General features: G+C 39.8%; 2 protein-coding genes across 4 annotated transcripts; both read left to right on the top strand.

Annotated features, from left to right (window-relative positions):
- Positions 1-1,867: 1,867 nt before the first annotated feature.
- Positions 1,868-20,008, top strand: arvcfa (ARVCF delta catenin family member a). 3 transcript variants are annotated; one of them, XM_061061551.1, is made up of 16 exons: positions 1,870-2,450; positions 6,118-6,294; positions 7,130-7,749; positions 10,188-10,666; positions 10,761-10,944; positions 11,034-11,151; positions 11,693-11,861; positions 12,225-12,242; positions 12,402-12,473; positions 13,390-13,517; positions 15,786-15,936; positions 16,015-16,207; positions 16,601-16,712; positions 17,141-17,228; positions 18,667-18,743; positions 18,977-20,008. In XM_061061551.1, the coding sequence occupies exons 1-16, from the start codon at positions 2,430-2,432 to the stop codon at positions 19,067-19,069; spliced, it is 2,700 nt and encodes an 899-aa protein (XP_060917534.1). In that variant the 5' UTR covers positions 1,870-2,429; the 3' UTR covers positions 19,070-20,008. The 3 variants fall into 3 exon arrangements, with proteins under 3 accessions (XP_060917531.1, XP_060917532.1, XP_060917534.1); XM_061061548.1 differs by having other exon boundaries at positions 1,868-2,450; positions 15,786-16,207; XM_061061549.1 differs by lacking the exon at positions 12,402-12,473 and having other exon boundaries at positions 1,868-2,450; positions 15,786-16,207.
- A 1,248-nt stretch (positions 20,009-21,256) lies between these two features.
- On the top strand, positions 21,257-23,790 carry LOC132992314 (bone morphogenetic protein 10-like). The gene is made up of 2 exons (XM_061061552.1): positions 21,257-21,768; positions 22,161-23,790. The coding sequence occupies exons 1-2, from the start codon at positions 21,429-21,431 to the stop codon at positions 23,186-23,188; spliced, it is 1,368 nt and encodes a 455-aa protein (XP_060917535.1). The 5' UTR covers positions 21,257-21,428; the 3' UTR covers positions 23,189-23,790.
- Positions 23,791-26,518: the final 2,728 nt, after the last annotated feature.

Below are 26,518 nucleotides of genomic sequence, written 5' to 3'. Positions count from 1 at the left end.
ACAGATCAGTGACATAGACTGATGCTCTTAAATCAATAAGAAAGACAGCTGATAGAGAGCACTGGCTCTTAGATGAAAGCAGATCATTTTTTACTTGGAATATTGGTGTCTCACTTCAAGTGGTCTGGTGGCAAATTGGACCAAGAGAGCAAAGTAAGACACGGACTTTCATCTTCATCATTTTGTATTTTTTCTGTGAAGTGGAGCAGTAGATTTTGACTCGGTTCATCAGCTGGGATTAGTTGCGACCACTTCAAGCTGATCTTTGTGAAATTGTGTTATATACCTAAAACATTTGAACAGTGCCAGGAGCAAACGCAAGACAAGTATAATACTAAATTCTATCCCATTTGGAATCACCACAAAGAGAGAGACCTAAAAAAAAAAAAAAAAGTAAGATGTATTCACGTAATAAAAAAAAAGGCTAAAACACAGGAAGAGACGATGAATTCACAGGGAGGATTGGGGTAAACTTCCACAGGTAAGAATAACCAGGCACAGGTGAACACAATATGGACAGGGCAAAACCAAAAATCCCAACGGGAATGAGTCAGGAAGCAAAGCTACAAGAGTGGTAAAAGTGAGTGACAAAATATAACAAGAAATGTCAGCTGCTCACTGGAGTTGGTCCAAAAGCCGTACCGGTACCAGCATCCAAATATCATCACACGTATTTGTACTGGCCTCTAATCCTGCTCAAAATGTGATATCAGTTAACATGCTTGTCCATTGGTTCTGGGGGGGGTAGGGTTAGGGAGGTTGTTAGAATTAGATTTGCAATGTAAACAAGTTCACTTCAACAAGTGTATTGTGATGTGAATTCATCAATGAAAAGTCTGAAAAATTTGGTTAATGGGGGAGGGGTCTCAGCTCATTTTTGATACCATGGGGGGGGGGGGGGGGTCAGAAAAAACACTGTGCTAGTCAATAAACCAATCTGATACCTTTAGTTAAAGACAACAACACTGCAGTGTTTGTGGAGTGTGTAACGTTAATCAAAGCTTGTGCAATGAAGTGAATGTGCATGTTTTATGATCTGTATTTTAATAGTGTTGCTATCAGACCTGTACCTGATATCGGCTGATACTGAAATCAAGGTGCCAGTAATAACAGGAATAATACATGGTTACATCTATTATCCATTCCGCTTAACAGTCGAGGTCTGCAGGGGTTGGAGCCAATCTCAGTCATTGGGGGAGAGGTGGGTTGCAGTGCTGTGGATGACAGACAGACAGTCCTCTCATTTACAAATTTACCTATGGGCAATTTAGAGACACTAATTAACCTAACGAGCATGACTGTGGGATGGAGCTGGAGTACCTGGAGAGAATGAACTCGTGCATGAGGAAAACATGCAAACTCCACACAAACCAGGAGCCTTCTGGCTGTGAGGCAACAGCACTAACCACTGCACCAGTACGCTGCCCTCACACATGAAACACAATCACTGTTACAAACGCTGTGGTGAGGACGAAAAAGAACAAGCAGTTGGAGAACATAGCTAACCTGTTTCAGGATATTTAGTCCACGTTTTGACATTATTACAGTGAATGGAGACGCTGTCGGTGAAGATTTTTAGGCAGATGGTGAGGATGATGAAATTGGTTTTGTCTTTGGCACAGCTTCAAGAGAAAAAGGCTATAGATCCAGTATGTAGTGTGTCACCCTGCCTTGTGCTGCATACAGTTCTCATGCACCTTCCCTACCCCTCCATTCCCCACCCCTCGCCCTTTATTATGCCGCACATGGGTGGACATAGGACCCAACTAGTGCTGCTCCAGCTGCATCTGCCTGTGCACCCACAGGGAATGATCTGTGTATGTGTGTGTGTGTGTGTGTGTGTGTGTGTGTCTCTGTGTGTGTTTGTATGTGTGTCCACCAAGGCTGCCAGAAAATATGGGCATAGCAGAGGGGATTGCAGGGCTGTGCACTTACCTAAGCCATTCACAGGCTTCAGCATCACATAGTTGATTCAGCACCTTGCTAATAGCGCACACATTAAACTGCAGCACACATCAGATGAGGAGTGCGGTAATGACAGAGAGGGAGCCCGCCGTTTATTGCCTCTCAGTGTGTGTGTGTGTGTCTGTGTGTGTGTGTGTTTGAACGTGCGAGGGAACGTCTGTGTTGAGCAAATGTGTGCATGGTGCGTCTAGTGTGTGTTTGGGAGAGAAAGAGAGAGTGTGAGAGAGAGTGAGAGAGAGAGAGAGAGAGAGAGAGAGAGAGAGAGAGGGGCAGAGAGAGGGAGAGAGAGCGCGGACGTGTGTTAGTGAGTGCTGGGAGGAAGGATGGCTGCTCATGTTTGAACTGCCTCACATGCTCAAAGGAGGTAGAGTCAAGGCTAAAATTCAGAGAAGACTAGGAAGAAGACATCTCACAGGGGGAAGCATCTTGCCCATCATTTGTGGGGAAGCAGAAACGGTTTGGCAATGCCTGCTGAAGTGAAAGAGGTAAGTGTGTGCTCTGGAATGGCTCTATTTGCTCTGTACCCTCCCTCTTTTTGCCTATCAGTTTTTTTTTTTTTTTCTGCAGAGAACTGTAGCCCTGCACAGCTTTTTGCATTCTGCCACTGTCATGATGAATGGAGCAGGCATCAATCGCTTCACCTCCTTGCCTCTCAATGCTGCTGTTCGGTGCAGTCTCCTTGTGTGCATGGGGACACGATGCTTACATCCTCATCAATTGTGTGTGTGTGTGTGTCGGTGTGTGTGTGTGTGTCGGTGTGTGTGTGTGTCGGTGTGCACGAGCGTGGATGTGCATGTGTGCAAATGCATAGGCAAGCATATAAGGCGGGCATAATCTTTGATTGTATTATAAGGAGAGGTTGTCCCTCCAGGGGGAAAATGCTGCACACACTCTGGTAAGTGTATTACCATGATGTATCAGAGAGACATTAAATCTGACCATGCAGCATTTAACTATTTGAGGATCAGAGGAGTGCAAAACAAGAGGCTCTGAATAGAAACTTTGTCAGGGAATACCCATCATTCCTTTTGTTTTTGGCTGTCATGTTCAATCACCGTGTTCTCTAAATAGAACAGCCTGGTTGAATTATACTTAACAGGATGTGTTGCATAATGGACAAATGTGTCTCAACAGAAAACAAGTCTTCAATAAGAATACAGAGAATAACAATGTACAGTGGCACATTCTGTGGATTTACACTGACCAGCATGAGCATGAGTGATTCAACAGATAGTGGAGGGCAGATGAGTTGTGACAAAGTTGTTACTGATGTTTCCTGACATCAGTGGGCTGATGTCATGTTTTATTATCCAGCGGGAGCATCATCTTTTTTTCAACCCCACTCTTTGATTGAGACACACTGCCAGTTAAAGCTAATCTGTTCTCAAGTATGATCACTACAACATTACTTTTCCTTGCTGATATGATTGCTTTTGAGGGGGGTCCCATTTTTCAAATTGTCTACTCTGCCTTTGAAATGGATTTAAGACAAGTTTGAGTCATGACTTGCTCCTGTCATGTCCTTGAGCTGGACACCGAAAAATCTGAAATCATTCAACATTAGATCAGGCTCTGCCTCCCAAAATAATACCCCGGCTGTAGCTGGCCTCAATAGTGCGAGAGGAGAGGAACAAGATGCTCATGTCATTCTGTCTCCTGCATGGCTGCACCTTACATCTATACCCATACCCCCTTTTTTTAAGCAAAGTCATATCCAGTGTCATCATCCCGACCTATTTGGCTCTGCGAGCACGCTTACTTAGTGATGGTGCAGTGAGTTATTTAAATGAGCTTTGACTCACAGAGGCCTGGCCTTCCCTGGAGCGCGAATCAGACGGGGGACAGCACACATAGGCCGCACTGTCCGGCCTATTATCGTCCTCCAAGTCCTTAATCAAGCTGTCTGTGGAGGACAGTGGGACCCCGTCTGTCTTTTTTGCCAGGCGTTCATTTAAAACGCCGCCTAACAATATATCCAATCAACCTCCCCCAGAGGAGTTCGGGCCAGGATCGTCTCCCTCGCTGCCAATTTCTCCCGTGTGACCCCTTTCATCTCCTCGTCCCTCCGACACATTTTGTACAATGGATATGAGGGGCTCTTGTGTTTGGTGAGGTGTTTGAAAGGCGAATCAAGCTCTCTTCACATTCGCTGCAGCCTGATTTAATGCAGGGGAGTTAGGTTTTCAGCACTTGTTTGGTTTAATGCCGCAGCCTCAGAAAGGGAGTTTGGGGGGATTTAAAAGCTTACTCTCTGTTTTATCTCAGTGCATATTGTGTCTGTGTTATTGAGTGATACAAACCATGTAATATGCATTTGTGTCATTTATCTTTAAATGGAAATTGATTCAGAGACTGCATAGAAAATTGAAGTAGTAAAATTGGTCATAAATGATGCAGTGAAATTGATTTTTTTCACCACAAAACCTTTTAATTATGTTTTCTAATGTTTGGATGAGTTCTTTGCATTATTCTGTGTCCTATATTTTTACCACACATTTAAATGCAGCCATCACCAGGCCCTCAAGATAGAAAAAAGTTTCAGATAAGTGAATATTGATTGAGATTATTGGAGCAGCAAAGCAGATTGTTGGAGACAGAATTGTGTTAGGAAAATGAGCACAAAATGTGTTTACAGTTCAATTCTGCCTCCAGTTCTTTCTCAGATCAAGACGCTGAATAATTAATCCCCTCTGGTTAATGAAACACATTTTGTATGAGGAAAAAAAAGATAATTTAAGTTCCACTTGAAAAACAAAACGTGGAGAAATTAGAGAAACATCCACATGTTGTTTGGAAAAACAGCTGGGGTATGGATTAAAGAATGTGTGGTGGTAATCAGGACTCAACAAATAACTTTAATGTCAATGAGTGACAGCTCATATCCAGTCACATCCACTCTGCCCTTTTTATACAGGACTTACACAACACAAAAACAGCAGCAGATATAACCACTTATATATCCAATGGTCATTTGATGACTATAATTAAGAATACAGATTATTTACTACACTTCACTTGTTGTGTTTAGTTTTGATTTATTTCCCTTTCTGCATTCTGGTCTATTTAAAGCTTTCAACAAGATGTAATGTTGTCTGTCAGTTTTTCTTTAAAATATTTTTTTAGTGGGCTTTTGCATTATTTAGGACAGCTCGAAGGGATAGGGGATGTGGGGAGAAATTGTGCTGGATGACATGCACCAAAAAGGACCAGGAGTCAATCCAGGGACCAGCGTGATCTCTGTACTTGCTGTACTTCAACTGAGCTGAAATGACCCCCTGTCTGTCAGTTTTCTAGCATCAAAAACTATAATCTGTTCCCTGAAGCCTCCCGAAAAGTTTAACAAGGGTGAGGAAAGTTGGAAGTCAACGTTATCCATCTAAAAGAGACACGAAGTAAATTGTGGACACGAATTGAGCCTGAAAGTGCAGCAATTGCCTGATGTGGGTAAAAATAAATGAGAAACCACTCCAGTGCACATTAACAAACCATGCATGTGTTCATGCATCCATTAAATCTGGTGTATCAAGAATAATTTGTTGTGCTATATACCACAACAAATTATAATGCTATATAGTCTGCACACAAGGATATATAACACTTGAGAAACCCTAAAACACTTTTTTTTAATAAGAGGTAAACTGCATCGAGGAGATTTTATTGTATTTGTATTTCTTCTTGCTGTCTACACAAGATCACTAGCAGAAGTACTTTGTGGTGGCTTCAGTATTGTTTTCCAATACACCGAATGCCCAATTAGATTAGAGCTTACCAAAAAGATTAAAATCAGAGAAAATGGCTTTAATTTTTCACTTATATAATCAAGATTATTGTAATTTTCAGACCGAATTTCACGGTTCATGCTTCAAATTATACAAATAATATGTCAACAGAGTGGAAACCAATGTCTCTGCTCCCTTTTCAGCAGCTCTTATTATGTGAAGACGGCCTTCATCACATGATGCTGTAATACTTTTTTACGTGTTACATTTTAAATTGTATATTATTTATTATGTAGAAAGTGAAAACAGCCTTACTTTCATGTTGGGCCGCTGTATAATAAATAATAACATTATGCTCTTTATAACAACAGCTGATGCTGGAATAATGGTTTTCAGTGACAGTCACTAACTTATTTCTGTTTCTGTGGTCTAGGAGCAGAGCTCAGAGGGTCCTCCTCCTCTATCTTTGTCCCAGGAGGCTAAGGAAGCAACTCTGGAAAACCCATCCACCAACGAAGAGCTGGACACGCCCACCTCAATCGCCTCAGTGATGACCTCCATCAATGAGAGCTCCACAGAGACGGACACCCCGCAGCAGACAGACACTGAGGTTTGGGACTAACTTTAAAAGTCTTTTATAAACTTACCGCTGTTAAAAACAAAGTATTGATCTTAGTTCTTTATTCCATAACCAAAATTTCAACTATATATAAAACAAAACACACCTCTCATCTGAACGACTTTATATGTGTCTATCAATCACAGAAACTGTAAAACTGTCTACAGTTTTATCGTACACTGTGGTCATAACATTGAGTTTCACTTACACTAACAGACAGAAAGGAGAACTGACTTCTGGAGCAACAGCACCATCCAATGTTTTAATGCAATTGGGTCCTATTTTACTCAGTTGTCTAGACTTGAACTTATTCATACACGTTTATGTGCATAGAATCACAGTTTCTTCTCACAATCTGAAGAGTTAGAATCAAAATCAATTTACCAAGCCAGATAATTAAATTTACTCTGCTTTGAAACAGTGCTGGACCTCAAGTTGTTTCATCAGAGTCCAATCTAAACTCATTTTGAACAAGGGGAATTCATTATTTTTTGGCAGGAAAGGAGAATACATTATTTATTTTTTGGCTCAGAAAAATAGAAAGGAGCAGAATTGATGATGATTGATCATCACTATAAGAAATTAGCAGGGATTTTCTGTAGACTTTTGATGACAGACAAACACACACTGTGGGGAACAGTGGCGCTTTGGTCTATTCCAAGTAAATTAAGACCAAATTGTTCCTGCTCTGACTCAAAACACACCAATTTGGTGGCATTTAATCGGACAAAGGAAACCTGAGACCTTTCAGACAAATGGGATTTTGAACACAAATTCTAATTAGGCTTTGGTAAAGATAATAGTTGTGGTGCATCAATCTTTGTAGGAGTCCAAAGCAGTGGAACAAGAGGGTGTCGAACAAGAGGCTCCCAGTGAGACCCAAGAATCCCCAGAGACACAGCAGGAGAACATACAGACATCAGACACACCTGAGCTCATATTGACTCCAGAGGTTCAGGAAAGTATCCCCATTGAGCAACCTGTTCCTGAAGCAAAAACTGAACCCTCTGAGTCTGTTACACCAACAACAACAACAACCAGCGTCACTACAACCCCGCACCCTGAGGTGATACAGCAGCCTGGGGATCCTCAGCCAGTGAACACAGACAGGTTGAGTAGAGTGTACACCCTGCCCGACAGCTACAGAGGGATCAGTGGTGACTTATGTGCTGGATATGGAAGCCTCTCCCGCAACACCCTCCACGGCTACTGGCCTGCAAAGACGTACCAGCCTGGGGCTCACTACACCTTACCCTTCCTCCGGGACAGCTACGCTCCGGCAGGGCTCAGCAGCCAATCAGAGGAGGATGTTATCGGGGATCGGGGAGAAAACCCACTGGAAATGAAGGCTGACCACCCCGCTGCCAGTTACCCAACACTGGGGGGAATCCACCAGTTCAGGCCGATTACAACAATGGAGCTCCTCAGGGAGCCCTCAAGAACCAGGTAAGAGAAGACTACCTTAGATCAAACTTTATTGATCCCCCAGGAGAGATAGGTTTCAAGGGCTCTTGCAGATTCTATATGAAACCCAGATGTAAGGTCAAATACAGATCAGCCACTAAAGACTTTCAAAGGGCAATGGCAAAGTAAACAGGTAAAATTGATGTGCTTTGAGGCCCATTCTCTAAGGTACCGTCGGCTAAGATAACCATGTCCTCTGTAGCCTGTTTGAGATGGAGTCTGTTTATATTAAATCAATCCATTTTATCCCATTAAACTTTTATTTTGGCGCAAAAGTAGACATGTAAGGTAAGGACACTCAGTCGTTGTCACTGAAATATCAATATGGTCCTTGATAATGAGCTCACCTTTAGCAAAGGTTAGACACAAGAAATCCAATGAACCATTAACATCACAGCAAGGAAAAACACAAGTACTGTTTGGTTTTATGATAAGAGGACAGGAACCCTATGATGTTGCAAAGCATGTACATAATCTTAATCTGATGGAAAGTCTTAACTCCAAGCTAATCAGGCTCCCGATTTTAGACAAACAGTAAGACTGGATTCATATCTTTAATTCCAATCATTTACAGTTTTAAATGTAGTCACGAGATACTTTTGAAATGTCTGATTAAAAATGCCACAACAAACATCTAAAGTTCATTGTTTATGTGATTGGTTCTTAAAAATCGAATTGAGATTCATAGGACGTCAGAGGGTCTTCAGTGCTGCAGCCACTAAAAATCCTCCAAACTGTATAAATGTAAAGCTAATCTTATCATAGAGGACATGCAGGAATAATAATTTATTAGAGTGGTAGCCACACAGCTACCTAGAAGTTGCCTCTATCTCATTCCTGTGAGCCAGCCTGGACAAGAGAAAGACAGATGGACAGCAGTTAAGTAGCAGCTGGTATCAATCAGGAACGGCAGCCTGCTGCAAAGTCAATAAATAAGGAGGTTTCACCTGTTATTGTCTGCCAGAAGCTTTTCCTTTGCCCATATAAAGTGACAGAGCTGTTTAGAAAAGCTACAAGCTACTCACTTATGCTGTTAAACTCTGTGAAGCCAAGTCTTTTGGAATCACAGAGGCACCTTAACCTGTTTCATTCAATCTGTGGAATACAAAAGGAATCGTTTACCACTTTTGAAGTACCATTAGCTACTCAATTACTTGCTTATAGCTGAGAAGATCATTACCACTCTCTTTTCTGTTAGCTAGGAGATGGTTATTCTTAGCATTGAGATGGGGAACCATCAATGAGACAGTTAGTTTAGGATTATGACTTGGAAGTAAAGAGAAAAAAATGAAACATGGTTGGTTTAGCTTTAAGACAGGAAGTACAATGAAACAGCTTGAAGATAGTCAGCGTTAAGTCTCTGAATATAGGGAAACAGCTTGGAGATATGAGCTTAGCATTACCTGTCAAGAAATGGCTAGCAAATAGTTAGATTAACTTTAAGACTGGAAATATATGGAACAGCTATAAGATGTAAGCTTAGTGTAAAGACTGGACGTTAAGGGAAACAGTATGGTTCGGTGGTAAGTACAGCTGTTTAGCTATGATTTAAGACTGGAAGTAAGGAGAAACAACTGGCTTGGTTTCCTTCAAATGTAAAACCTGCATGAAGTCTTTAATTGTTTCAATGAGAGTTCAGGATGTCACTGCCCAAACACATTTGTCCTTTAACTGGGCACAAAACCTCAGATGTTTAGTTTAACACAGGAGCCATATGGTTTCGTCAAAGTCATCTTTCAATCCTCCTTTGTTCTATGGTATTTTGTATTTATTAAGACACTTTGGCACAGTTGGACTCCACTGCTGATCTGTCAAGGGCCAGAAATATCAGGTATTAGGAAGCCTTTGGTGTGATCCTTTTAATGCTTCTTATGTCCACCAGCAGCATGTTTTGCATCACTTGGTTGTCCATATAGTTTTGTTGGGGTATAAGTAGTCCTTCAAGTGGATAGAATGTCTTATCTTGTGTGGATAATTTTCAGCCCTTGCTTGTTCCATGTAGATGGAGTTGGTCTTAGAAATCCAAAATTCTACAAAAATCTACCAAGGACCTTTGGAAGATATTAGATGAAGAAGGTCGCCAATGAGATTCATGTTTCTGCAACATAAATAAAGACTAACTTGCAGGACTTTATAGTATTAGCAGGATTTATATTCCAAGGTAAAACCACAACTTTCTGTTCTTGTACTTTTCCACATGTTTGTAAACAGACAGAATATCAACTATAAGTAAATGCTCTTAAGAGGTACTTGGAAGTGTTTTTCTTTTACCTTTAGATAAAGGTAATACAATGCTGTTTCAAAATGTTCCCCATTAAGCTAAGCTAATTAGTTTGCTGTATTCCTCCCTAACCCAGCAACAAGTGTATTACCCAAAATGTTGATTAACACTTGGACAATGACTTTCTTTGCTCCTTCAGAGGGGGCTATGATGACGCATTCATGGCCCAGCTGGAGGGGAACCTCAATCCTTTCTTCCAGGCCATGTGCCGCGCTCAGACTCTGCAGTTTCCCCACAAACGAAGCAGCATGGTCAGCTTGGACAGCATTCGAAGAGACCCACGCTGGAGAGACCCCAACCTGCATGAGGTGATCTCGATGCTCACTCACCCAATGGACCCAGTAAAGTCCAATGCTGCAGCCTATTTACAACACCTGTGCTATGAGAATGACCGCATCAAGCAAGAGGTGCGCCAGCTGAATGGGGTGCCAATCTTGGTGGAATTACTGGACCACCCTAAAGCTGAGGTCCACCGCAAGGCCTGTGGAGCTCTACGCAACATATCCTATGGAAAAGATCACAACAATAAAATGGCTATCAAGAACTGTGATGGCATTCAGGCTTTAGTCAGGCTTCTGAGGAAGTCTAGCAGCATGGAGGTCAAAGAGTTAGTCACAGGTACAGAGCGACTCCTGACTCTACCTGCAACCATAATCTGCTATTCTTCATTTTCATTTGTAAATGTACAGCTTTTGTATTATTTTCCCTGCAGGTACACTGTGGAACCTCTCTTCACATGAGCCTCTGAAGCTGATGGTCATCAACAACGGGCTTCAAACACTGACTGATGAGATCATCATCCCGCACTCGGGCTGGAGGAGAGACTCTGCAGACCCCTCCAAACTGCTGAGTGCTGAGTGGACCACAGTCTTCAAAAACACCTCTGGATGTCTGAGGTAAACTTGGAGGCTGTCCATCAACAAATGACATCCAACTTGTAATGGCCAACGTTTTGGCAACTTTGCTAACAGTGTTGTATCTGTAGGAATGTCAGTTCAGACGGGGCAGAGGCTCGGCAAAGGTTGAGGGAGTGTGAGGGGCTAGTGGACGCACTTCTTCATGCCCTTCAGTCAGCTGTTGTCAACAAGGACACTGACAATAAGGTCTCTGAATCTATCAGGCAACAATTTATTCTCTATTTATGTGACTTAAGGTGGAAATTGTATTATATCTTTCAAATTCTTAGCTAAAGTTTATGTTTGTGAGAAACAAGAGAAGGATGAAAGTGTATATGAATCCTGGTACCATGTACAGTATATTAGGTTACTTAAGCACAAATGTGTCTCTTAGACTACTGGTAATTTTGGTGATTAAATTCCATAATGTAAACCATTAGTTTATTTTTATTAAGGGCACATACAAATAGTTAATTAGCCTCCATAGGTATTCAATATCATGAAGTAAATCCACTGGCAATAGTGTCTTGTACACCAGATTTTGCAGCTTGTACACATCTGCAATTTATTCAGGCTTTAGATTAAATCTTTAGGGTCCAGGTATGTTTTATCAAAATCAATGGTATTTCCATGGAACTTACATTTTTAATAGGTAGATTATCACCTTTTTACAATGAGTGCAGAAGAATTTAAAATCCAACAGTCTGAACACCTATGATTGAAATGCATGTCATTGTCCTCCAATTAGTCTGTAGAGAACTGTGTTTGCATCCTGCGGAACCTCTCCTACCATGTTCACAAAGAAATACCAGGAACGGAACGGTTTCAGGAACCTCATTCCCATCCTCTGATGAGGTCAGCGGGAAACCAGAAGAAGAAGAATGAGCCTGACTGTTTAACGGGGAAAAGACCCAAAGGTTGGTTGGCATTTGGGCAGTAAGTGATGACATCACAGTAATCAGAGCATCATCGATAGCAGTATCATAGATAGCAGTATTTTTTAAATATTTGTTTAATGGCTGCTCTTGTTTCAACAAGAGCGTTTTTTCTTTATATAAACATCTTAACAGTCTGTCTGTCCTTCTGTACATTTTATGTAGTTTCAGTGAGTGTACTGGCTTCAAGCTAAAGTTTCTCATTTCTTGGCCCCTTTTATGGCATTTGCGGCATTTGCCTGGTTATCCCATAATCCTACTAGTGCAGAAGCCAATGATATATTTTGCTAATCTAATCTTGAACTATGTATTTCTGTATTTCTTCTGTTTCCCTTTACTCATCAGAGGAGTGGTTCAATCAAGGTCAGTCTACTGCTGTTGTTTATATTTCATGGCAGTATTAATGTGATTGAATACTTTTGTGCTATATTTTAATAATAATATTTTGTGACATTTTCTGCTTGTGTACTGATGAAAACTGGTGTTTGTATTTGTGTGCATGTATGTGTCTGTGATGTACAGGTTGGAAAAATGGATTTATGGACAGAAAATACGGTACATTGGATTTACCAAAACGTACTGAACAAAATAAAGGTATAAATGTACAAAAGTAACATACACTTCACATAAAAAATGCATTTAAGAGTTAAATGCTGTATGACTTTGACATTTGGACACCAGTAGGCTACACTTAAATCCAATTACAAGGTAGATAAACTATGAAGAACATCCATCATTTATCATCATTACAGTACAGGCTGAGTACTTGCTTTCTTGTATTTGCTTTGTATGCATGACGTTGGCATGGCCTGGAAGAGAAATCATTGAAATTCAAAGCCACACATCAGCACCTGAACCACTTGAGGAGAGTTTCATTACTAAAACAAAATGATCCACCCAACAGAAATGCTGATAACATTTCAATCTGGCAAAATCTGGTGGAGGAACACTTCCTCTGGAAAGAAACTGGAAATTGCTGAAGACGGTGGCAGCCCTGTACCTTAATATATCTTTATTGGGTACAGCTTTGCTTTTTGTGTAGCCTTATGGCTTTTTCTTAGCAGTGTAAGCACTCTTTTAATAGAAGCTTTAAAAAAAATCATTTGAGTACTATAGGGCTGAGTAATGTGAATTTGGCTGTGGCTGCTGTTGAATTGTTGACCAGATCAAAACTTGTGCCTCCCACACTCCAGCCGGTGAATGCAAATCAGAGTGACAGGCATGTTACGGTCCAGGGTCATCTTTATACTACTCACAATCATCCAGCAGCCCCAACTAGCTCAGTACATAAAACCTCTGCAGGAGTCTGAGAGTGTTATCATTTTCTAGGGCATACTTGTTAGAGTGTATATTTTTCATTACCCTACCTATTGGGCTACACTAATCTAAACACAATACATTGTTGGACAATGTTAGCATATTTGCAGTTATGCAAGAAAAACCAATACCTCTTCAGGCTTTTATCAGTGTTTCAATGTCATTCCTGACTTTCTCTCTATTTCTATTTAAGGGTTGGAGCTGCTATACCAGCCAGAGGTTGTGAGGCTCTACCTGTCTCTTCTTACCTGCAGTCACAACCATAACACCCTTGAAGCAGCTGCAGGAGCCCTGCAGAACCTCGCCGCGGGACAATGGGCTGTGAGTACTCTTTAGTTTTTTCCATACCCTTTCATTTTCCTGGGGGCTGAAATTGTTGATTTAATATTTTATCCCACACAAAAAATGTCTGCATCAGCATCAAAACGTGAAGCATCTATAGCTATTGTTACCGTGTGACACTTAATTGGCACGTTCATTGTGTACAGCTGATTGTTTCCTTAGATGCTTAGACAATGAACCATGTCTGTCACAGTATCCAATATTTGCCCGTACAAATGACATCTTTACAATTTCTCTGCAGTCATTTTTGAAAGTCCAGGGAAGCAGTCAGAAATCATCAAAAAGCCTCAAATAATACAAATAGTAAAAAAAGAGCTGGAAATTTGTTAAAATGTAAACTGGAAAAAATGTAATTTACGTTTCTGATAAAATCTTTAATGTGGCTAGTTAAGCACGGATATTTAATAAATAATTTTGCAATAGATACTTTACTTTGAACTGTTAAAAAGAGAATTTAAAAGAATAATGTGCGACATTTTACACACATACACCAATACAGCAGAAATCAAGTATATCCTATATGTATCTCTCTGAGTCATGACTGTCTACAATGAGGAAGCGCGAGTCCCGCCAGCTGTACTGCTGTCGGAGCCGTGTTTACATCATGTTAACATGGACGGGACGGCATTGCGTACAAAGCTGTTTTAGTCAAGGACTAGAGAAAAGAGGAATACCATAGCCTTCTCACTGCTTATTTGGATGTCACGTAAGTGTCTTATATCACTGTCATTCCGTGTCAGTATATGTGCAATGTGAAGCTAATAGTTAACCAAAGTGTGCTAACATTAGCCTGCTAACACATCAATGCAGACCACAGACAATTGCAGTTCGAGCAAAGGACAATTTTGTCCGCCGCTTACGCCTAATGGTGCGTTCTAATTCATAACTCCTTTGTGCAAACGCGAGTGGAGAGGGGTTGGAGGTGTGCCGCTCGAAGAGAGCGGAGGCTTCAGAATAGCGGAGGTGTCGCCAAACAGCAGTTTGTTTTGGTTTGATGCTGGTGCTCAAGGCCGACATCTACCGGATCAAAAAGTTGCATATTCTTCCTTTAAATAGTTAATGTTAACACCCAGCTTGAGCGTCTTTTTTTGGTGATTACTGACTGTTGGGAATTTTGACTTTTGAATGTGGTTGTCAATTTTTCATCTCAGGGAGTTTAGTGCGGGCTTTCATGATCTTTTTTCATAGGCAGTTCCTGACTACCCTTGGATGAGGTAAAGGTCTGTCATAGTGGCGCAAGCTAATGGTACATAGCCATCATTAAGCATGGTAAATAATGTTTTAAGAAGAAACAAGGACATTCAAGCTAACATTAAATGTGTATGGTAACTATACATTTTACAAGTTTATCAGGTGGCAAATAATTTCTTGACTCACCAGTCGTTGACAAGCTGAAGTGGACAATTCTCCGCTGGCAGGGCTACTGCTTCCTCCTCTTATTCTAAATGAGACAGCTCAAACAGATTCAACTGGATAAAGTTGATTGTCTGTTGCACCACTGATGCGTGCAACAGAGGTCAATGTCAATCAAAACATGAACCGCTACGCCAACATGTCTTTAGAAATTGTCTAAGCAGAAATTCAAATGATTTTCAAGTATTCAAATTTAATCTCTTTATTATCGTTTACATTTTTGTGAATACTTGAATTCCACTTGAAGTTATGAATTTTAGTATTTTACTATTTCAATCAAAATTCCAAAGGGCCTAAAGTAGAGACTTTAAATATTACTTTGACTTGCATAAAAGCCCATGAGTTAAACTTGGGCTCAGGTTTACCCTCTAATCGGGCTGAATTGTTCAAGATTATTCTAGAAATTGACTAAACAAACCTCCTCAGCTTTATATTGGGGCCTAAAGCTGTTTTCCTTGCTGGTTGGGTTGTTTAGCGGCGGCTGCATCATGTAAAGAGTGTATGGAGAAAAAAAAGGTTTGGCATCGATCGTTTAAATCCAACTGGACTGTCTATACTGACTTTGTCACCAGCCTGCATTGCCATTGGCCTGTTCATATACTGGGCCATGAATGTCAGTTTAATTTAAGATCAATGTGAAGACAAGACTGAGCTCAGAATAAACAGTTTTAAAATACTTTTTTTTAAATCCTGTTGCATCATAGTATCAAGTGTATTTTTAGAAAGCAGTATTTGATTCTTACCCATGGTCCTTTTTCGAAAAATGCTACAGCCAACACCCGTCCGCCATCCTCCCTTATTATACAATTAAACATTTTGTGTTTGTTGTTGTAGTGGTCCAGCTTCATCCGGGCAACAGTGAGAAAAGAAAAAGGGCTGCCTATCCTGGTGGAGCTGCTGCGCTCAGATGTAGACAAAGTTGTTCGAGCTGTGGCTATTGCTCTTCGCAACCTGGCCATGGACAGACGGAATAAAGACCTAATAGGTGCCAAATTGTTACACTCATCTACATGGCTCTATGCCTGCAAACTAACATTGTTAAGTTGTCTCTCTTTTGTCACAGGAAGCTATGCTCTGAGGGACCTTGTTGGAAATCTACCATGTGGGCAGCAGCATCCGGCAAAGAATCTCGATGGAGATACAGTGGTGTCAATTCTGAACACCATCCATGAGATCATTACAGATAGCCCAGAAAACGCCCGGGCGCTCATACAGGGTCATGCTGTACAGAAACTGGTGGCCATCAACAAGTCAAGGTTCTTTATGTCTTTCAACTAAATGTAACCTTACATTTCAAGAAATAAATGAAAAGCAAAGTTTATCAAATAACAGCAGACCACAGCCTGTCAGGCTGTAAATATGGAATAAAAAGTAAAAGTCTCAGATATTGTAATTTTCAAAAGACAATAGGAAAAGGTCAAATATACTACTCTTTTTTGATTCTCAGGTTTTTTTCTAAGTAGTAGTAGTTTTGGTAGATGCAATGTGTATTACTAGTTTGTATCTGTGACATAGCCTTAAAGCAATAGCTCTTGATATTATGAATGTCATATCCCAGGGCTATCAAAAATTGACTTAAATCATTAGGACAGAATTGTCTCAGAGCTGTCCTCTGTTGTTTACCACAATGTCTAATGATTTGTTGTCAGCCAATCAGTTCGAGAGACCAAAGCAGCTTCCCATGTCCTCCAAACAATCTGGGCTTACAAAGACCTGAGGAACGCTCTGAACAAGGCAGGCTGGACAAAGAGCCACTTCAAGGTACTCAATTACAAAATGTTTTAGAGAAATGTATCTTTACTCTTCTAGCTGTAATGAGACATGAGGAAAGGAACCTTTTTATATCTGGTTTGAGTAATAAGAGAAGAGAAATGGTATTCAAGTATTTTGAATCTGCATTTTTGCCCATGCAGGAAAAATTAAATTTAGGTTTGATTTGAACCAAGAAATGTGTGTGTACTGTATATTATTCTGAAACAACTGAGCATGAGTGTGTGAAAGGGTTTGAGCTTATCATTTTCAGTTCCCTCCAAAACAAGAGTAAAAAAAAAAGATTTGCTACTGTCCAAGATTCAGTACAAGTCATTTTTAAACAAAAACCAATATGATGTTCCCTAACAAAATGAGAAACAGGAAAGCTTGAAATTCTGGTTGTCACCCAGTAACAAAATCGTTTTTGTTTTTCAAAGCCAACAACTACCGGAGTGACTAAAAAATCCAAGAGCGGAAAGCAAGGCAGCGATGACATCACCTTGCCGCTTATGGACAAAAATCAAGGTCAGCAAATCATTGCACGCATTCCTCCTGTCAGCAAAATGTTATTAAACCTTTGTCTAAATGAGGAGTGTGTCCTCTAGCTCAGAAAACAAACACTGCTTTTGAACAGACTGGGCTTCTTGTCATGTCAGGGACACAGAGATGAGCATTTTTAAATCCCAGACCATATTCTTCTGAACTTAGCCTCAAACCAATGATGTGCTGCCAAGGTTATCAGTGTACAGACTTGGCTTATTAGCCCATACTGTGTTTTCCCAAAGGCAGGGCAGGCTCACGCATCACTAGTCACATTTCATTTAAATGTTATTCCAAAGGGCACTGACTTTTTCACATCAACAGCGACCTCTAGCTTCCGACTAAAACAAGCTTCTCTGAAGGCTTCCTTATGAATTATGAACAGAGCTTCAACACCCTCAGAAATGTGTATTTATTTGGATAGGTAAAAACTTTCAATGAACATTTGAAAGCTTTTATAAACTTGATCAACTTAAAAAGGGTAAATGGTGCATCAGGCCATGTCTGAAGTATAAACTCTAAAAAGTTCTAATAAAACAAGTATTTAAGGTTATTTAATTGCACTCCTAAAAAAATTCAATAGAGAACATTTTAAGAGTGCAATTAAAGTAATAACAGTCCGTTGTTCAAGCTTCTCTAAGTGTAGACAGCGGTACATGAATAAACCTATTTGTAATTTTATGTTAAGTCCTATTTTTAAAGTGATGGTTATAATATATTAGAAAAGTAGAATCCCCCTGGTTATCCAAAAATATGTAGCTTTTATCAGGTCTTGGTTTCCTATTACGATTTTGTTTCTAAGATAATATTGGTATGACAGTTAGAAGATTTAGCTTAATAAATCTATTTTTATAGCGTTGAGTTACATATGTAGGCCTAACAACAGTAAAATGTGGGAAAACCCACAAAGATATCATCAAGCTCAGCCTGCCTAAAAGCATATTTGCTGACAGCTAGCACTAATCTTGGCTGAGTTGCTTTCTAGGACAAAAAAACTTTAATGAGAACTGAAAGTAATTATTGAGCAGTAAATGGTAATAGGGGCATAGTACACTGCTTGGTTGGCAATTAAGTTTATTTTAATAGACATTATTTAGAGAACTCAACATCTCAGTAAGTGGTTAGTTAGCTGGTAAAGGGGCTAACTATTTGGCTAGCAAACATTATTAGCTGATATTTAGCTTTGATAAGGTTCTAATTAGTCATCTGTTTTATGGTAGAGATGTTTTACTTGAGTGAATCATCAGTATAGGCCTTTGTAGTTTTGTTCTGAATGACTGTACTCGTAATATCAGAAAGCAGGCAACTAATTAGATTATCTAGTTTCTATGTTTCCCAGCTAACTTGTTTAAATCCACTCCTTTTCTCTCCTGTATCTTTCCGTAACATTTACTGCTAAAGTGATTATTATTTTCTCTTGTAGATGTATATTCCAGCTTAGAGACCAATGATAGAGTTGGGGATGGAAAAGCACCTGTTGTGGAAAGAGACACCCTCCAGGTAAAGCCTTTTAATTGTAATTATGCATCTAAAGAAAATGTCACAACACCACATCGACTTTTATTCCCATATCCCTTAATTTACTTCTAACTTTCATTATCCAACTTTGGTTTAGGAACAAAACAAATAACAGTTTTACATGGTTTGTTTACTTTCTTGGGATCTGTTTGTGTAGCAGTGTATTTTTTATGCAAATTCATTAACACAGGCTGTTTGCATGTTTCCTGACATAGGCAATAAATGAGAGAAAACACTTCATCAGAGCTGGCAGGCCTGCAGTGGGACTAATGGATAACAAACCTCCACCGCTGGACTCCTGGGTGTAAACATGACAACACGGCCAGTCAAGCTTGTTTAATCCTGTAAAGACTCTTTCCATTGGTGAAACACAGATTTGTGCCATTTGATCATTCTTGTACAGACAGAGAAAATTCACCAATTATTACAGTTTCCTCTGTTTGCAGGAGATTATGTGCCAAACATTTTCATGTATTTATTACAGAGGTTATTTGGAAATACATTTTATGGAATAGGTCATCTAGGATGATATACAGTCTATATGAAGCTCATGATGGGTTATGAAATCTGAAATAGCCTAAATATGCAAGTTGTGATGAATTATGACTCTAAAGAAAATATTATACATAAAAAAATTGAAAATTTTCTCTTAGGCAGGAATGAGATAATTTACAATACTTCTAGTTTGTCAAGTTATTAGGGTCAATGTGGATCTGTCAATGTATTCCTGAGGAATATGATGATAAAAGAAATATTTTTAAAAATAGTTTTGGTCAGGGTCTGAGTTGATTAAATAAAAACGTCAAGACTATTTGGAAATCAGTTTATTCTGGACCAATAAACCATCATAAACACGGTGCGCTCATTGGCACATCCTCTCTATTCCATTTGTTTCATGTCAGGCAAAATGGGATTGTAAATGTGTAACAAAGGACTGTTAATAATCTAAATGAAGGTATTTATATTGTAATATTTATTGTAATACATATGTTATTAATTCAAGGTTATGGATGTGTATTAGCTAATACCTGTAAGTCATCCAACATTAAATACAACTCTGCTTTGCAGTGATCCTTTTTGCATCGCAATGTTAAATGAAAACTGAAAATAAATGATGAGCATAATTTCTCATTTTTATTCATATTCTCTCTATGTGTTACAGGTTGAATTGTATGCCCTTCTTCTTTCTATCATTAAGTACCTGTTACATGGCCACTTTAACAACCCCTTTATTGTCAAGCCTTTTTTTTTTTAAACAGGCGTGTTATTGACCAGCAGAGTTATACTTAAATGCAGAAACTATTTGATATTGCTCACAAATTTTCCCAATGTCCTGTTCAAACCAAAATGTTAAGCATTTGTGTTATGTCATGTGTTTACAACCAGTACTTATTTCCACCACACTACACAGGGCACAAAATGATAAACATCCCCTGTGGACCTGACTTGAACTTTAAAGTGGCTTAATCACAGATACAAACACAACTCCAACGCTGGGTCACGTTAGGCTGAATGCCAGTTAGCATTTGTCAGCAGTAACAGAAGTCTGGCAAAGACATGTGATATGTAGTTTCCTAACCACCGCCTAGCAGCGCTCCAAAGAGGTCCAATCTCTGCCAAACTTAATATCAAACACTAAAAAAGTAATGAATTGTTCAAGGGAAAAGAGGCTCAACTCTCAGCAGACATGAGTACAACACCCAGATAGGAATATATTTGTGTGTAAATAGATTCTTTACGCAAAAAGAAAAGTTTCATAAATGTGCAGTTTGTTTGGCATGCAACTGTAATAGAAAGTAACTCCACAACAGATGATACAATGGATTTAAAGGGGCTGATGGTAAAGTTGCACCCAATGTAGGTTATAGTCTTCCAAAGAATAAATAAATATTGTTCATTAATATGTGTGTACTTTGAAGTGATGCCAATGATTGCATATCTAATCTTTCATACAGCTGCTATAAGAAAACAAAAGCAGTAATTAGTTAAAAGCAAATGCAAATGAGATCAAGTCATCCTTTCAACGCAAAATTAATAGGTTTAATTCAATTTAAAATGGGGAGGCAGAGGAACAAATACTGAGTCTACACTGGCCTCTTGTGGAGATTGTAAAGGATAAATTAACAATATTGTTAATTGATTATCTATATCATGCAATAATCACCAAAGCGGTACCCCCAAGATCATTTCCGTCCTTAATTTGTCCCTAATTTCAGGTGAATTTATTACAATTCTTCTCTGCTTTTATATAAATATGTAAGTATTCTTGGTATTATGGTGCAGCATAGAGCAGTTCTTTCATCTGTCATGTTAACCTAAGGTCACTTCAAGCATAGTTTCTTCAGTGGTTAATCAATAAAAAATATATCAAAATAAGACGGAATATACAAGGAAATTCTGTACTGTGATAAGGTCCTGAAGGGGAGAGAGAGAGGAGGGCCGAGCAGGGTCTTAAGTGACATCGCCAAACATGTCAGCACAGCACATTGGACAGCACAGCTCTGCCCTCACAACCAGACCACAAGATCAACAAGGGCAAAGTCCCCGACAGCAACCTGTTGTCCTTTGCAAAGGACAGTGCTTCCATGAAAGGTGTAAACTAAGGATCCATCACATCTTCTCATCTGATCCTAACACTTTGGATATAATACTTTTCTCTACTCAGCCATGACTGTTTCAGTCTTCTTCAACCTCGTGTTTATCTGCTCTCTGAACCTGCTGCTCCTGACATTGGCGGGTTTAAGCTTGAGCAGTCCCATCAGGTCCCTCAAGAACCATAACAGGGCAACAGTCGGAAGGGACATGGGTGATAACCCGCTGCTTGATGCACAAGACTTTCTGAGCCAGTTTCTTTCCACATTAAACTTGACAGAGCTGAGGGCCCAGTCCGAGCTCCGTGCTGCCTATAAGGAGCCACCAGACTACATGCTGGAGCTGTACAACCGCTTTGCCCACGACCGCACTGCAGTGCCGTCAGCCAGCATTGTGCGCAGTTTCAAGAATGAAGGTACAAATTACAAGTATATCTGATTTGTGCATTGCAGAAAAGTTATAAAACGCTGTGGTTAACTTTGAGTTTAAAGGGATTATCTTTGAAATCATGAGGATTATATTTGATATTCTAATGGTTCAATGATCAGGTTTTTTTTTTAATAACAAAATGCTGTATATCTGGGATTGTTTAGATGACTCCATGTAGTGCTACTTTAACTAATATTTGGTGACTTTTTGTATTTCATTATTCCAATAAGCCAAAAAAATCTTTAATAATAACTATGCTGAAGAAACAAAGGTAAACTGTAATCTTCAACATATACTAACCTAAATTTTAATCCCCCATTTTTTTGGGGGGAAAATGCATCTGACAAACTTCATATATATCCTTTATTCTGATTTCAGATCCCTCCCCCTATAAAATAACACCAAGGGGTGTCAGGATACATCCCCTGCTGTTCAACATCTCAATGCGCCACCATGAACACATAACATTAGCTGAGCTTCGACTTTTCACCCTGATCAGTAAGGCACAAAGACCATATGCGGGCATTGACTGCAAGGTGACCATCTACAAAATTCATGAGGACGTCATTTGGACAAAAAAGGTGGGGAAAGAAGGGAGAAGGAGGGATAAGGTGGAGGTGGTGGAGATGGATGATTTGGAGGAACTGGTGACAAAGCATATCCATGCCAGAGATAACAGCTGGGTGTCGTTTGACCTGACTCGTGCTGTAACACTCTGGAGGAAGTCAGGGTGGACAAATCACAGACTGGAAGTTCATATAACAAGTCTGGGGTCAGAGGTCGCAGAGGAGGGCAGGAGCTTGGTTGAGATTGACATTGAACGGAGCCCTGCAGGGACACACAATGCAGTGATGATTGTATTCTCAGATGAACAAACCAGAGACCACAAACAGGACAAACACGAGTTAAATCAGATGATCAAACACGAGAATGACCTTCCCGAAAATGAGTCCGGGAGCCAACAAGCTTTCTGGGGGAACCACAACACCGGCCCTGCTAACCAGGACGGGCTGGGCAAAGAGTCTTTCACGCAACTTCAGTCCAACCTTATCTATGACACGCCCTCTCGAATCCGTCGCAATGTTAAGAGCGAGCCATGCAAGAGGACCCCGCTCTTTGTGGATTTTAAAGACATTGGCTGGGATAAGTGGATCATCCAGCCTCTGAGTTATGAGGCATATGAGTGCAATGGAGTGTGCAATCCGCCCATGACCGATGAGGTCTCGCCCACCAATCATGCCATAGTGCAGACACTGCTAAGTGTTAAGAGTCCTGAGAGAGCATCACGTGCCTGTTGTGTACCCACTAAGCTGGAGCCAATCTCACTCCTTTATCATGATAATGGTGTGATCACTTACAACCACAAGTATGAGGGCATGGTGGTGGCAGAGTGTGGATGTAGATAGTCTTTAAGGTGTTGCTTTTCACTTTATTTACACGGCAACTAGTTTCCTCTGACATCACACTTAGGGAGGGAGGGGTTGATGTAATGCTGTGTTTGTAAATAAGTAAACCAAAAATAATCTGACTTTTTAATTTGTATTTATCCGCTTCCCAATTGATGAGCAATTCCAAAGACATGACGTGTAATGGAAATATGGACAGACGACAGGCTATAGTAAAGTCAAATGATAGATTTGATAACAACTCTGGCAACACCAAACAATAGCTAATGTTAGCTTTCAACCACTTCTAAATTAACATTACTGTCATAGTGGTAAAATGTATCATAGGAAAGACACACAATGTGTGTGTCAAGACATGTCTTCTACTGGGATGGCCCAGCTGGGGCATCGACTCATGCAGGGTTGGCGTGAGGTGTGTGGGGGCATACGCACGCAAAGTTAATTACATATTTGACCCTTTCTATCCCCACTAATGATATGTAGGTGACATGTTTTGGCAGCATATAAAACTTCTTCGCTTGATACTTTAGGGACTCAAACACAAAGGCGTGCAAAATTGCACTTTCAAAAACTTATTCAATTGCATGCAAACTCTTGTACGGTCTAACTTGAAAAAGTCCATAAGTTGGACGGTGTGCACATGTTTTTCTTTTTATGGAAAGAGCAATGTGCTTATTTATAACTGAAAGTACTATTAGCCTGTTGAAAACAGCCAGAATAGTTGATTTATACTTAAGTCCTGCGTCTGATTAGGCAAATAGCCAATCATATATTTGGATTTTGGGGTGGCCAGTCAGATTTCAAGGGGGGCCCATGCCGTCCCTGGCAACCCCTCTAGACCGTCACTGGCTGTCAGTAACCTAATATGGCCCAATGTCATTTCAGATGAACACCATCAATAGTCTTTTCAGTTGCTGATCAACCAACGGTGGAGGTTAAGGAGGACGTTTTGTCAGATTCCACATATTTACTCGATAGTATTTCATCTTTCTGAATGCGGGGATTGGCAGCCGTGTAAATATAATGAACGACACAGACTGTTGAAGCTCAAGAAATCATCTTTATTTCTATCTATCTAATACTGTTATGTGTAAAAATACATGAAAATAGACTTAGCTGTAAATGAGCAATGCACACATCTATAAATCTGTGCTACCTGATGTAAATTTGTATAAAGGTGAATTAGTTATTATAGTATTAGAAAAGAGTTAAAGCTTTGAAGATAAGGCTGAACATATTTTTAAATAGGGATGCTATATTATAATAATGTGCCATTGTTTTGTATTTAAGGATGTTTTGGGATAAGCTTCACAGACTAGTTAAATGTTAGCCTTTACAGTAATGGCCAAATACAATTGTGACATAACTTCCACCAGACTAAGCAACAAACAAAAGAAAAGACAAAAGAGAAAATAAACTAAGTTTTGAACAATATCTAAAGACATTTCTAATAGATGAAGAGACCTCTTCATAATAACGGAAAGTGAAAAGGTTCAATTCCATTACCAACCATGTGTTTTGATTTGTTTCAGAGTCGGTGCTGGAATAGAAATGGACTTGACTTTCCACAGATCATGACATTGCAACACCTGAAAGTTTTATTGCTGCTTTTATCAGATATCTTTCCAAAACTATGTTTTTACATGTACATTTTGTTCTAGCAGACATTACACCTGAGGCAGGAGTTATAAAGCTCCAGTTTATCCAACTTTAATGTTACTTCAAGAGATACTATAACAGGCCAAGAGATCATGCTTATTTGCACTACTGATAGTAAAACGTACATGTTTTAGTATAAACTGTCTCTTAAATTCAGCTGTAATTGAATCATAGTTTTGCAAATGTGTTCTATAGTTAGACAAACATGCTACAGATTTGTAAATGGTAATTTGTTTCAATGGCCTACGGCATGTTGGAGCTACTGAAATGATTTACTGAATGTGACATTGTTCCTTTTACTGGCTTGGCGAACCTGCAAAAGTCGTATTTTTGACGGCTTTTCACTAGCAGAGGATTTTCACGGTGTCTTGGAGCTCTTAAGGGCTGCTCATCAGAAAAAAAGGAACGATTTCTCTAACCTAAGATTGGTGTTAAGTGCTGTGAAATCTTCTTAATGCGCAAGCCACTTATATCCTGCGTTTGGTTCTCACAGAAACCCTTAATGTTATAATGGTTGTTCAAATAAAATACCTTAAAAACAAGCTATGCATGGGGCACATTGTCTGGTCTCTTGAACACCCTGTCTTACTGTCAGGTAATCAAAGTGCTCCCAAACTAACAACCTCAGTCCCTCCAGTGTCACATGCCTGGCGAGCCTCTCTCTGCCCGCTTCCATGCCACAGTGATAACGAGGTGACAGAGTCTGGAGTCTTGTAAACCGTCACTCAGGATGAGACGCCACTCCAAGTGGGCAGCATTTGTGAGAAGGTGGTGTCAGATTCCTGGTGTCCAACGCCAACACGCTCTATTGACAAGCCTGCCATCAGGTTGCTCGGTTGCCCTCTGAACCCTCCCACTTCCTTTTTCTGACACGGGCCTGCTGACGCTCTTATCAAGGCCACAGCAACAGTACAAATGGAAAAAAAAACATGTCACATCATCACCTAGCTTCTGCTGTTAACAGTCGGAAGCAGATAACAATAATGGTATAACACTGTGAAACTGCACAGCAGAACTGAGGTCCTATGTCGGCAAGTAGATGTACAAAGGCTAAGTGTGCAGGGAAGATATATCAACAGGCAGGGAACAAATGGATTTTTAAGCATTTAACTGAAACTATAGAATAAAGTTTCAAATGAAGGAAATATTTCTACCAGCAACATGCAATGCCTTTTTTTAATTATTTTTTTTTATGTCAGATTGATTTATTTTTGTTTTAGTTTGGGGAAATACTGTACACAAGTCATTATGGATAAAATAGATTTCTGTAACGTCCAAAATGTACTGTTATGACCACAAGGGGGAGACTTTATATTAGAGTAAAAGTCATAACAACACAAAAGAATAAAAAGGATAAATAGCTGCTTTCCAAAAAACTGATGTTTTGTGACAAAAACACTGGAAGATCTTTAAAATGTTCCGAAAAAGCAATCTGATGAGGGAGCTATCAGTAGGAGTTTTTGATTCACAGGTTTTTGGTTGAGCTCTTCTCTCATTGTCATCTGTATCCAATTCACTGTTATTACACTATCACTGTAAAGTAAATATAGGCTACAACAGTTTAATCAACTGATAATGGCAGGACACATGAATACGATGCTACACCTTTGCCTTTGTTAGCTGCCTTTTTAAATTAACCACACGAGCCGTTCATCACAGTCTTGATTCCCT

This window comes from Labrus mixtus, chromosome 17 (assembly GCF_963584025.1).
Source record: "Labrus mixtus chromosome 17, fLabMix1.1, whole genome shotgun sequence".
Taxonomy (NCBI): domain Eukaryota; kingdom Metazoa; phylum Chordata; class Actinopteri; order Labriformes; family Labridae; genus Labrus; species Labrus mixtus.
Note: the sequence above shows the minus strand (reverse complement) of the source record. Positions and strands in the feature narration are given on the sequence as shown.